This window comes from Buceros rhinoceros, unplaced genomic scaffold (assembly GCF_000710305.1).
Source record: "Buceros rhinoceros silvestris isolate BGI_N320 unplaced genomic scaffold, ASM71030v1 scaffold14625, whole genome shotgun sequence".
Classification (NCBI taxonomy): domain Eukaryota; kingdom Metazoa; phylum Chordata; class Aves; order Bucerotiformes; family Bucerotidae; genus Buceros; species Buceros rhinoceros.
This window is the reverse complement of record NW_010412376.1, coordinates 6,194-19,667: the sequence shown is the minus strand read 5'-3', so window position 1 is coordinate 19,667 and position 13,474 is coordinate 6,194. Positions and strand designations below refer to the sequence as shown.

At 41.2% G+C, this 13,474-nt stretch overlaps 2 protein-coding genes across 2 annotated transcripts in view; one reads left to right on the top strand and one right to left on the bottom strand.

The window, feature by feature from the left end:
• Nucleotides 1–6,029, top strand: part of GPR137B (G protein-coupled receptor 137B) — a gene marked incomplete at its 5' end in the record, with an annotated part of 11,555 nt that extends 5,526 nt beyond the window's left edge. The window contains 3 exons of the mRNA XM_010136381.1: nucleotides 815–943; nucleotides 3,791–3,915; nucleotides 5,423–6,029. Coding sequence (XP_010134683.1) covers nucleotides 815–943; nucleotides 3,791–3,915; nucleotides 5,423–5,534 — 366 coding nt within the window. The remainder of the gene's footprint in view (nucleotides 1–814; nucleotides 944–3,790; nucleotides 3,916–5,422) is intronic.
• Nucleotides 6,030–11,269: 5,240 nt separating this feature from the next.
• The window catches only part of LOC104493656 (ERO1-like protein beta), a gene marked incomplete at its 5' end in the record, with an annotated part of 7,889 nt that continues 5,684 nt past the window's right edge, over nucleotides 11,270–13,474 (bottom strand). The window contains 2 exons of the mRNA XM_010136380.1: nucleotides 11,270–11,762; nucleotides 12,647–12,780. Coding sequence (XP_010134682.1) covers nucleotides 11,702–11,762; nucleotides 12,647–12,780 — 195 coding nt within the window. The remainder of the gene's footprint in view (nucleotides 11,763–12,646; nucleotides 12,781–13,474) is intronic.

Here is a 13,474-nt window from a genome sequence, read left to right as displayed (position 1 = left end):
CCTGCTGATCCCTTGCGGGGGGCACTTCTTGTGTTGACTCCTACAGTCTGGAGTAATAGCGGTTGGAACTTTATGGCCAGAATATTTGGTCCATTTCTCCTGTGGAGGTTGTTCACAGGGGATGGTTTAGGCCTTAGGTCACTATTACTGATTTTTGAACATCTGGTCTGACTTGTGACATCAGGGTTGCCTGGATTTTGGGGCTTGATGAGCCATATGTAAAGTGCCTGGAACTAAGGAGCAGGTACTGAATTTGGTACCAGAATCAAAAGTCACTTTTAAAAGCACGGTCCAATGTTTGCACTGTGGCACTGCCTCGGGTCACCTGTCAGAAACATTATCCTTTTCTTTTCTGTACAAAACACGTGAAAGCACAGGGTTTGCCCTCTGCAGCTATGGAGAATGGTGAAGGGGAAATCTAGAGAGAAGTTCAAAGCTAATGGTAGAGTCACAGCACGATTATTCAAGCTATCCATGTGCACCAATTTGAATGGATCCAAGCCTTAATTTTTAAAAGCCAGATTGCCAGCAATGCCCTTGAAGACCTGGGCATTGATTATTACTTTATGAGTTATTCCCAGATGGAAAGGGCTGAAAAACTAGCTTCTCATTACCTGGATTTGATCACTTGATCAAATGGTTGCTTGCCAGGCTCTTAGACGGTAGAAGGAAAGGGAAGTCATGTACCCAACAAGATAGCGTATCGATTCTTTTAGAATGCGTTTAATCATTAGCCACATTAATCTGGTCTTGCTGAATGGAATTTCTGGTCATACTGTCAAGCATTACACTTTTCTTTTTGACTTCTCAACAGGCAGACCTGAAATGTCAGCTGGGAGATGCAGGTTACATAGTGTTTGGAGTGATCCTTTTCATCTGGGAGCTTTTGCCTACTTCCTTGGTTGTGTATTTCTTCCGTGTCCGAAACCCTACAAAAGACCTAGTAAGTGGAATTAGTTAGTGTATTTTTTAGCGTAATGTCCAGGCAGGTCCGGAGGCCTCAGCTTCTGAAGCATTTTTTGCTTCTTTACATTTTGACTTCTGTTTTTCAGTGTGTCCTTGGCAGAATAAAAGCAGCCCAAACTTACCACTTCTTTATACTAAACTCCTCATGAAACTCATCATATTTACCCAGAAGGAAGACAAGGTGTTTCTCAGACAACTTACCTTAAAAATCAGGAACCTTCTTAAATTTAGGGGCATATTATTTTGAGCTCCACTTTTGAGTCAGTGGAAAAGGAGCTTGTTATCCAAACCTGGGGCCTTTAATCCCATAGCAGTGCAACTGCGTGAAATAATAGATTGAATTCTTTCAGCCCTGTACTCATTGAATTGTTTCCATGTCAAAGACCCGTAGCCACAATAACCACTTGCTGATATTTTTGTTTGCTATTTCAGCAGAGCAGAGATTAAGATGTGAGTTGTAAGGATAATTCTCTGTAAGTATCCTAAATATCATGGTCGTTAATAGATGGACAAGCATCTTTTTATAGCTGTAGACAACATCTCCAGGTTAGCAAAGGATATTCTGGTTGGCAGGCACATGGGGATTATCAGGCCTGGACTAGGATTAGTGAGGTGATGTCTCTGTTTCTGTGGGCCAAACCAAACCAATGCTAATATTCCCCAAGAAGGATGTGAGTGGTAAATTCACAAGTAGAGAAGCAATTAATAGAGTAACTTTTGTGAGAAGGCAATGCTTTCCATTCTCACATGCAGATTTCAGAGACAATGATAAAGCCAAGCTGAAGAAAGAAGTAATACCTGACATCACACTAAGAAACCTCGTGGACCCCAGTGTCCATCAAAAAAACCGAAACAAAACAAAACCTTAGCCCTCTACTCCTGCTTAGGAGTTAGCCAAGGCGACTGCAAAGAGAAGAAATGCTTTAAAGTACACTCCAGTGGTATTGCTCGTCTAAAAAGTGACCACAGAGACCTCATTTTATTTAAAATGAGTTTAGTAAGGCTAGACCTGGTGGTCAGGTTTGGATGACGTGGGAAAGATTCTCAAGAGAATGAGAACAAAGGATGTGGTCCAATCTCTCCTTTTAAGAAGTTGATCACATAAAAACTTGGATCCTGCTCAACCGAGAGCTCAAATGGAGTCAAACACGCAGTATTCTGTCACAAGTGAAAGAGCACTGCAGTTACACATGTAACATTACATTTCTGCATTGCGAGTTGCAGAAAGCCTTAAATCTCCAACGTCATAAAGATACAGTTCAGAAGAGCCCGTCAGTGATATCAAGTCTTTTATGTAGATAAAAACTTTTTTAGGGTAGGCATTATCTGTCACATAATGTGATAGGTCATATATGGATTTCTTCTACACAAGATAAATATTTATGCTAATCAGTATCATGGTAAGAGGAAAACTGGAAACAACTGCGTTAGAAACACAAAATGAAGACTCTGTAGCAAGGCAAAACTGAACTTCTGTGCTAGTGTGCCACAAGAGGGAGACCAAGAGCCGCAGGACTTGAGTCTAGTGGGTTCGGTGGGCTGATAGAGCAGCTCAGGATCGAATAGTCCAGTGGTTGAAAACACTTGGCCAGAAACATGGGGTTAGAATTAAAACAAACCCTCTTTTAGTTGGAAAAAAAATGTTAACAACAATTCCAATTTAGTAAAAATCCCAAATATTTTTAAGAAGGAACAATCCCAAGAAACAGATTTTCTTTGGCTTTAAGTTTCATTCCGGACCTCGGAAACAGAAAGTTTGAGTACAGGCAGCCTGCATTCAGCATAGCTCAAATGTAAAGCTCCACTTCTCTGCTGGTTATAGCCTGGAACAAGCTGTCTGACTCCTTTGGTGCTGACACAAGGTAAACGCAGTGCGTGGTCCTTTGCCTTGTGGTACCTTCAGCCAGACAAATACTGGAAATGGGGAGATGACTTATTTTTAGTTTGTCAAAGTTATTTCACACCTCAAAAATAGGGGAAGATTAACCTGCTCTCCTGCTTAAGGCCAAGGAGAAGATGACATCCTAGCTTATCCACAGGTGCAGGGACCTCTGTTCCCTGGCTGTGGATCAGCAGATCAGTGGAGAAGACTCAGCTGCATCCTAGATGTCCCTCTGCACTGTTTCCAGAACCAAACTGTCCTTTTGAAGCTTGTATGTTTTCTGGTTTGATTCATAGGGAAGTAAGAGCAAAATGCTTCGTAAATGAAGGAGTTACATGCACACCCTTTCCCCTGTTTTATCAAAAGACCTTTCCTTGGGATTTGACCCTCGCCACACTGTAGGATAGATTCTGAAATTGGTCAATGAAGTCCTGAGGAGCTTTTCAACTGCGGGTTCATTAAACAGGGTGTCAAGGTTCAGCATGATCAGTTCCTGAGGCAAGGACAGTAGCACACCAGGAGAGAGGGTTACAGACAGGGGAGGGAAAACCAAATCTCTTTAGGTGTTTTATATCCTTCAGCTCCTCAGCTGCTTCCCTAGTGCTCACTTCAAGTCAGCTGGCTAAAAGCACAAAGTGTCCAGGATGGACAGGAGTTCATCAGACAGGTTAAACGCATCCTGGAGGGTGGACTCAGAAATGGGTCATACCTGTCAGCTAGAAGGAAGGAAAAGGAAGAGCCGTCAAGATCAGTAGACTATCATTGTGCTGGTAGGGAAAAACAGAAAATGCAAAAATACTTCTATTGTCTACAGCAAATGTAAAGTGGCCTCTTTTATTTTGGAAGCCAGGAGGCAAGTCTGCAATGACTGCTTTTACAAGTCGGGCACTAAGCAGTTTATCTATCTGTTGCAAGTACTGACTGATGTTTCCCTTCCCTCAGGCCAACGCAGGAATGGTCCCAAGCCATGGCTTCAGTCCTAGATCTTACTTCTTTGACAACCCTCGCAGATACGACAGTGATGACGATCTAGCATGGAATATTGCACCACAGGGGGCACAGGGCAGGTGAGGTACAGGAGGGAATTGATGCTTCCTGTAGCAGAAACTGGTGGGGGAAGAACTCTTACATGCTGCAGAAGACTAATGTAAATCGTCTAGCTCCAATTGCTGCATAAATTCCAGGGAAGGGGGGAAGCAAAGGGGGAAGCTGAAGTGGAAAGGTAGCACCGCCTGACTGTAGGGATCCAAGAACCCCACAGAGACTGAAAGGACAAAGAATGAAAATGGTCACGTAATTTAAGAAGTGGTAACAGTATGCCACTGTTTGAAAATTCAGGTCAGATCTGTGGTTGCATGTTTCACCCCGTTTCTTCCAAGAGTGGCCAAAGAAGTGCCATTTTCTAGTTAAGTGTGTGAGCAAGGCAGTATGGAAAACCAGCTGTCTTCCTGCCTTCAAGAAGGGCAACGCTCGACAGCACAGGCTGCAGCTCGTGACGGTGGTAGCAAGAAGCCTCTCCTCTTAGGCTGCCATATAACATAGCTAAATACCCTGGGGTTCACCTGAAATGAAGGGGGCATTTGCTTCCCTGCTTGCTGAAAGCTTATGGGAAACCACCTAACTGCCAAAACCCCACGTGGGCCCAGAACTGGCACAACCCGCCCGTTTTGTCTGTGTGAGCTTTAGGTAAGGATTCCCTTCCAGTAAGGAGCAGTTCACAGCAAGAGTGACTGCACCCGATTCGGAGAAGGAAAGTCACTGCCAGGACACTATCCTACCCTGACGGGAGGCTCAGTCACATGTTATTCATTTGCGGTTCCTGTATCCAGGAACATCTATCCATCAGTCATCTCAAAACGAAGGCTGACTTGTAACGGTAGCTGACATACCCAGGTCTATCTTTTGCCGCTCATTTAGTTAAGATTGTGTAGTCACACTCTCTGAGGCCAAACCATGATTCTGCAAGGTTGGATGTTTGCTATTTTCAGTTACCAATCATCCCACCGTCTTAGTTTTTCACACAGTAACTAAACCCACTGAGGTCGCTGGAGGCAGCGCACTCCAGGCTGGTGGTATCCAGCCTAGAGCCAGAGGCACCCAGGAGGGAACCGGCACGCTGGTAATACAGGCGCGGTTCCCAGCAGAAACCAAACCAGCCGTGTGTGGGTCTCCCCTGCCCACGGAGGAAAGCCAGCATGCCAGAGCCGCTAACCAAGTACTGCTCCCCTGTCCATGGGCACAGGGGGTTTAGGTCTGTCCCTGACGGGCCCCTGCAGTGACAGGAATTGGCATGCATTAGCAGCACCGCTTCTAGAGTTTTCAACACCATCTGCATCAGCGAACAGTGAACTCAAAGAATCAGAAAACAGATAATGAATTGCGAGCACTTGAGCCAAAATAATTGACACGTCAAAAAATTAAATAGCTGCCTGATCCCCTGGCTGGCATTTTACTTTATTGTTGCACTTCAGCATGAGAACTACCCCCACGTGACTGTGCTCTGCCCACACGCACTTTAGCAGCTATCTACAGAACCAGCCTGCCAGTCACTGATTCTTCCGGTTTCTTTCAAAGTTTCTCTCCAGACTACTACGACTGGGGCCATCAGAACAACAGCTTCATGGCTTACATAGGATCCCTCCAACAAGATCCAGCGCTGGACACAGACCGGCCCAGCCCAATGTAACTTCAATCAACTACCGCGTTCTAGGACATTCCAATATTAAAACAAATGTTCTCAAAACAAATCTTAGCAATTTTTCTTCACCTTTTCCTTTTTAGAAGTTTTCCTATGCACAGATAAATGAAGAACTTGTCTTTGCCATGAGCTTTTCATAGTTCAAGAAGTATAAGCTAATGATTTAAACTTTGAAGACTGTTCTAATTAATATCTTTGTTCTAAGCCATGGTATTTTTGGCTTTGAATAGAGTTGATAGAGGGTATAATTTAATCATTTTATGCTCATTTTAAAAGAGCAATTTTCATGAAGTGAAATGCCGTTATTATTTTCTAAGTGTTTTTATTTTTACACTGTGTTCTAGGTTAAAAATACATGATTATGATGAATATACTGTAAACACATGAATGGGTTGTTCAAACGCTTGACTGCAGCGGTTCTTACATGCACATAAAAGCCTGTAAGGGAAAAAATATCAACCAATTAAATATGGTCTTTTCAAGTTATTGCTACAATCTCAGAGCACAGTTTACTCTTTGGATCATCTGCTTACTCAACAAGGCAAGATGGCTGGAGGCTAAAAGTCATCTGTAGTCTAGTTATGATCTCCAAACACGCTGCATTCTTCTAAGAAAGTAAGAAAACGCTATCTTCTCAGCAGCTACGGGGACAGTCTCAGAACTCAGGTAGAGATGGGCGTCTGCTCTGGCTGGAGTACTGTGAACTGCAGAACAGGCTGAAAAAATTTAAGTTGGAAAAAAAGTGAAAGTTGTGCGATCATCTCTGTCAATCAGTTCTAGGCATGTTATATAGAAGAGTAAGTCAAGTACCTGGCCAGGAGATAGACACACCTAACTGCTTGTTTATTAAAAAACTAGGAAGCGCAGTCTGGGAATAGAAGAGCCAGGAACATGCAGAGCAGAAGAGTCTCAAGCAGACCTCGAGGATAAATTCTGTGGAACAAACAGGTGTCAGCACAGCCATGCTTCAGCCTTGTACGTTCAGGGATAAATGTGGTGGTTTATGATGGAAACAGTGGATTAATCGCATTCGAGTTTGACATTTGCACGCAGCAAGTCTAAAAATAATTGATACTTAGCTACAGTGAGCAGGAACCCTAACTCTTACCTCAGGTCGCTTTATCGCACCCAGTACTGACCGCTGTGCCCTACTGCAAGAGCTCTGAAACCCCAGTGTCTCTTTCTCCCTCCCCACATGAAACAAGCCTTGTAATTCAGTCCACATTTCCCTAGGAGAAGAATGAGTTTCTTCGAGTAATCTTTACTTCTACGGAAGTAATTGATTTTGAGGTGCACCACAGCATCCCCAGATGGTGGACAGGCTGGATTTCTTCCTTATATTCAACTTCAGAAAGTAGGAGTAGAGCATTCTGTATATATTTCACAAGGGATATACAAGCAGGGATGAGGAATAGAACTGATTGGGTCTGCTTGGAAGCTGAAAGCGTAGTCGTCTGCACCCACATGCCAGATCTTGCACATGGAGTTTGGTTTTTGGGGCCCTTATGCTAAAACCAGAGCATGAGCCCTGCCTTTGACAGAAGCACCCTGCCAATTGTTTGCCCTGCAGAGCCTCCATTAGTTTCTTCACTTCTTCCCAGAGGTTCACTGAAGAAAAAAGCCAATTAATCTATCAGCTAGAGATTAAAAAAGGAGCCACAGAAATTTTATTAAACCCTTTGGAGTTCTACAGTCACGTTTGTACAAAACTGCCTGAACACCTAATGCAAGAAAAGTCTTCAAGAACTACATTTTCTTCACAGTAGATAGAGCTGCAGAGCAGAAATCTAATTAGGAGAATTCTGTGCTTAAAACACGCTTAATCCCTATGCCACAGTATGCACACAGGCGAGTGGAATTACGAGTGACTATAACCATCATGGTAATGAATTGAATACTCTCAAACACAGGAGAGTTAAACCGTAACGTGAAAGGTAAGATCCTGAATTTAAATTAGATCACTGATTATCATCACCTCTGTTACAGGTACTTACCCCCCTAAACTGGGGATGAAACGTGTGTATCAAATTTTTAGTAATACAATTTGCTAGAAATGCATGCATGGAGTTAAAGTGTGCATGGAAACTCTCTAAGGGAATTTATTTCACATGAAAAGCCCTATTGCGTGAACCAACAAGGAAAAATATTTAGAAAATTCATTTTATAAGCTATTTGCTTATAAAGGGGTAGAACTGACTGAGCTTCATTTCAAAATAAGCCTTTTTCCCTCCTAAAACAATTGGACTTAAACAGTGGCTGAACTTGGCCATATTCATACAGAAACCTGCTGCAATTCTGGCACACGCGTGTCTGATGTGCTGACACACCACACTGCACTTTCAACAGCAACAGATACGCAGGTGACACTCAACTTCTGATGGGAATTTAAGAGAGAATGAAAGCCTGCTCATCATCCCGGATTAGTTACGTGTCAGACATTCAAGCTTAAGTGGTATAATTTCTACCAAGTGTTACTGAAAGGTAAACAAAAAGTAAAAAAAAATTTAAAAGAAAACCCAAAGAATGACATTCACAAAAAGTTGTAGCAGAAAATACTTTAATTTGCATTTTATAGATTCAAACATAGCAAAGGCTCAGAAGTATTTAGATCTCAGTAAGCAGTTCCAACATTGACCTTGATTTTAATAAATATTACATTTTAATAGGCTAGCTACATGGAGGAATTGTAAAGTGATGAATTGCTGATTGCTACTTTATAAACATAAGCATCTAGATTATTTACAACATATTACAGGTCATTTCTCAGAAGAGCACAAAGCAAGGTCAGATAAAGGTGACCCAACCATCAAACACAACTCAAGAAAGCGTGGCACAGTGTATTTCATGCACATATAATGACAGACAGCACAAATCACCAGCTGAAGTAGAAAAACCCTTGTTACTCCAGCTCACACAAGTCTCTCCATTTCACTGTTCTGAATCTATAGTCCCACCTTCCTCCTCAGGCACTGAACTGCAAGTTGTTCAGCAACAGTGCCCTGCATTTCACCTACACAGTTTGCACCAAGTCATGATTCAAAGTCTTCATGACTCGGGAAAAACAAAACATTTTTGTCTTTGTCTTCTCACTACCTCTTGGATTACAATCATTGTGTCGTTTGTACAGGGAAATGTACTTTAACTCTGAAATGAATGACAGACAATGTTGACAAGCTGATCTCCAACAAGGAGCTGGAATTGAAAATAGTTTTACAGGTCATGGACAGTGTAACTAACCTTATTCTTTATATAAAAACTGATCTGTAAATTTCTAAAATTTAACATACAAAGAACTAAGTCATCCGACTCACATGGCAAAACTCCATAGGCAGCATTGTCACAGAACGTACATCAAATACAGTAAAAAAGATGGTGACAGGAAAATTGTTTCAACTAGATTTGTAACCAGAAAAGTCTTAGCTCCTGTTTCTACGATGACAGTGAAGTGAAATGCCTTCCATATTTGATCACCAAGCGAGATGTACCTTCAAATGCAACAGAACGTCCCTGTAGGTAGAATTTGCTGTTCAGTTGCATTCCAGTGTTTCCATGACACAAAGGAAAAGAATAAAAGCCTTCCGTCTCTTTACGTCCTTACCCGACAGCATTAACCTCGCCTGCACTGTGCCAATGAGGGATGCAAGGAGCAGGGGTCCAGGATCTGCACACCTGAATCTCTCACCTGTCCCATGCGCGAGCCCATGATGCCAATATGTGATGCTGCTTCAGTGTCATAGATTTTAGCCAGGCACAGGTGGAAAAAAAGAAAAACAGCGAGTTGCATCCCCAGAAGAAGGTTGGAAGCAATTCACTTTCCCCACAAAGCAAGGGAAAAAAGGAAGAAACAGTTCTGAGACTCAGGTGCTTCCTAGGGCAGCACAGACAAACACTTTTTTTTTCCCAACTAGAAATCCTGCCTAAAGCTTTAGGCACTATGACATATAACAATACAGGTGAATCCCAGCTAGACAGCATCCTTCACACAAGTGAGCCTACAGGTTCTAGCCCCTGCAGGTCAATCCCAAAGGCAAGGATTTAATGGCCGACTGAACTCACCACTCTCAATACATACAGTTACTCAGAAGAGTTTGATGCTCAGGGTGTAGCTCATTTACCAAACACAGCTAGTTACCTAGATTCCCATTTCAATTTAGTGGAGAAAAATAAACTCTAGGTTACAAATACGGAGCTCAGAGTAGCTGAAGGTAGATGACCCCACCTAGAAATCATCTGCTCCTCTCCATTAACCAGAAGAAGGAAGCCTGCGGTGACTTGCTCAGACACAGGTGCCCACAGGCAAGAGAGGCTGCTAGGTAAGACCATAACATCCCCATGCCAGTCTGGCATCAGCTTTCTCTAACGCCACATTCAATTATCTACTCGCTTAAACAGGAACTTCTGGCTGGATACCAGTTCATTGCCAATTTGTGCAAATGTCACCAAAACTTTGGGGGTGGGTGGGTTTCTCTCTTTCTCCCCCCCCCTTTTTTTGGTCCTTCTTTTTTTTGTCCCCCTTTCATTTAGCTTATTCTAGTTTGACTCAAGAGGGTTTACTTTCTTGAGAAACAGCATTCTTTACATTAGCAAGTGTCAGCAGGATAGTCTATCCCATTTCCAGCCAGGTAGAAGTTTGAGGCTGGTCTGGAAATAAAGGACATAGAACCTATTCCAGCTTTCAGAAAGTCTCAGCTGTAAAGGACCACATTATGGAAGCCAATACAGTTACAGTCGATCACATAAACAGGTGCTAAATATCTGGCAGGGTGAAAAAAGTTTAAGAGCACTTCATTTTGTGAAGACTTATTTTTAAAAACCATAGACGTATCTACACTGTACCAGCACTTCCTACATTCATAACTCCATTTTGAAACATGCTGGTTTAAAAAAAAACAATTACTACTCAATTTAAAATTTAAACCAATATTTGGTTGCTACTAATCAGTAGTGCTGTTTCTGAATTCTGTTTTGGACAATGGTAAGTTATCATGAACATCTGTGAACAATGATATGTGAGTCATTTCTTTTTTTATGGAAGTTATGTTAGCAACATACCCGTTTTTAATGCTGAATATCCTTTTAAAGAAGATACAGTCAGGAATTGCATAGATAGAGTACACTGTAGTAAATGTCAGAGTGATTATGAGTTTTAAAAAGCATCTTTTCTTAAAAGTGACTACAAAGACAAGTCTTTACTTTTTGCACTGACCTTTTAACATAGCACTAAAACATAACACATAAAGAGCAAATCTGCTTCCATGGCTCAGAGATTGAAGTGTGTTATTTTAACATTTTAGACATTAAAAAAGATGATTTCTGGAAACTGCACCTGTGATTACAATCTAGAAAATAAAATGGGGTAGATGGGAATTTGATTGACTGAGGCTTTTCAGCTAGCAGCGCTCCACTAACCATCTCCCCCTGCCCTGACCCCCAGCCCCAAGCAAATGCAGTAGCTGAGGGGCTGCAGAGAAGTCACTTCCATCTATGGTGCATCAGAGGCAAGGTAATTATTTTAAAGAAAAAAGGAAATTCTGAAAAGCAGCACATAAGGAAAAAAAAAGTTGATATCAGCATGATGCAAAGGAGATCAGTATGAAATACAATTTTCTGCTCAGTAATCTTCCTCTTTTAAGTAAGTTTCATTATTACAGTAAGAAATCAGAACTCAACAAGAACCTTATTTCCTTTTCTGGTGTTTTTTTTTTATTATTTTTTGTTTTTGTTTCTTTTAGACAGTCAGAATCAGTGTATCCAATCCTCAGAATATACTGAGGCTCAGTACTGAGGAGAGGTGAAAGATGAAGCACCTCTTTCAAGACAGGCCAAGTCAGGGAGAAGGTACATAAGTGTTCATGTAAGTCAACTGTCTCAAAGACAAGGAAATAAAGAAAATTTATGAAGTTTCATAACTCAGAACTGTGAGCAGAGAACTTAAAAAATAAACAGATCAGCATAATTTACACATTTAAAAACTATATATTTCATTCATAAATATCCTTCCTAATTAATAACCATTCCTAGTTTAAACATAAATATTCAAGTTGGTACTTGACGTTACTTTTTATCAGTTTGTGTGAGTCCTGTAAGGATCAGTTCCTTCTGCTCAATGCAGTCCTGTAAGTGGTCGTCACTAACGGGTTGTGCAAAGGCTTTCATTACCTAGTTTGTTGTAATAAGACTTTAAAATTCTGCAACTCTCTTATACTTGTGGAAAGCCTGTAAAAGAAAATCCCCCTAAATGTTAGTAAGTCAACTGCAAAAGAGAAGGTCAAACCATCACCTTCCATGGGGGCTTTCTCTGGCTTTTTTTCCCCAAATACAATTCTGTTCCGAAGAACACACTTAGGATACTAACTTCCCTCTAAAGATCTACTATCTGACTCTCCATTATATTTACATAATATACTACAGAGATTAAAATGTATATGTATGTTTAATTGCCCCAACTTCATTAAACATCTAAAAATCTCTAACCAGAGATAATAACTCTCAACAGGAACAGATTGTAATATTCAAGATCTGAAGAACTAGCATGACAAACAAAGCAAGTTCTACACATCTTTTAAAGCTGCTAAGATGTTTTATTTCATCAGTTAGGGTAAATTTTCAAAAAAACTGAATCAGAAATCAAGTTTTAACAAAAAATACATCATCACAAAAATCCAAAAGCCTAAGGGCTAGATGACAGTGTTGAAAACATCTCCAAGTATTTTTCTTTTCGCTATTTTTCACATACAGACATGTAAAACAGAAGTACAAAATGCAGAACAGCTGTAGTCAGTGTTCAAAAAGGAGGGCACAGAGTCAAAGTCTAATGCTTACAACTGTTTAAGACACTTACATCCAGTTTTCACAAGATGGAATTTATGAGTTTTGAGATAAAGAGATGAATTGGATCCAAATGCAGAATGATGACCCAGAGTAATAATCCGCACTACACGTACCCAGTTTGATGGCATTGAGTTTATCAGTATCACTAATAGTAATTCAGCCTTTGGAAAGCTGCAGCTACCGGTACCATACCATCTTTCCACACACCTTGAGTGTTGACACTGAAGTTTTACTGTTTTTCTACTACAAAAATGATAAAAAAAACTTACCTTCCAAAGGCATTTACAAGAGCAACTATTTCTTGACGTGTGAGTTGAAAACCCTTTGATGGACTATTCTCAGGAAGGCTCTGTATTTCTTTCTCAGAAAATAAGATCTTCAGAGCAGTTCCTAAGCCTTGAGTCTACAAAAAAAAGTCCAATGTTCTAATATAAATAAGATTACCCCTTCAAATGCTTAGAAAACCATAAAAAAGATTAAAAATTATGAAGTCAAGCAAACTGTAGTACCAATTCTTGTATACTGACGCTCCCACAGACCAAGTAACTGCACCCAAACCAGGGCCCTAATGCAAATGCTTGCCATCAATTGCGTGCCAGGTTCAGTCACTTATTTAAGGACATGTCTCCTCAGGTATACTTGCTCTTTATCCCTTTTCCTATCAGCCACAGCAGAAAACATTCCTGTTCCAATACTTCCAGCTCCCTCCTGCCCCTTACCTTACATGTGCTCTGCTGCTGCAGGAGCTGTTGGGATACCTCCCCTTTTCCTTTTCCCACTCCCTTCAAAGTCTAGCTAGGTTTTATTATAAGGCATCACAACACTTCTGTTTCCAGCTCCAGCCCCAGTGGCAGGCACTGCAGTTTCAACCTCTATTTTCTATACAGAAACAGAACAGAAGCAGCTATTTTTATTTCCCCTTTTAATCGGGCTACAGAAACTACCACTGGATTTTGACAGAAAGTTGAGGCTGGCTGCAAGAGAATTTTATAGGTCAAGAAATCCGGCTGTATTTCATTTTGTGTAAGAAGGGAAAAGCCAATAATGGATCAGAAGCATTAGCTAGGACAGGGTAGGCAGAACTCCAGAAGTTCAGC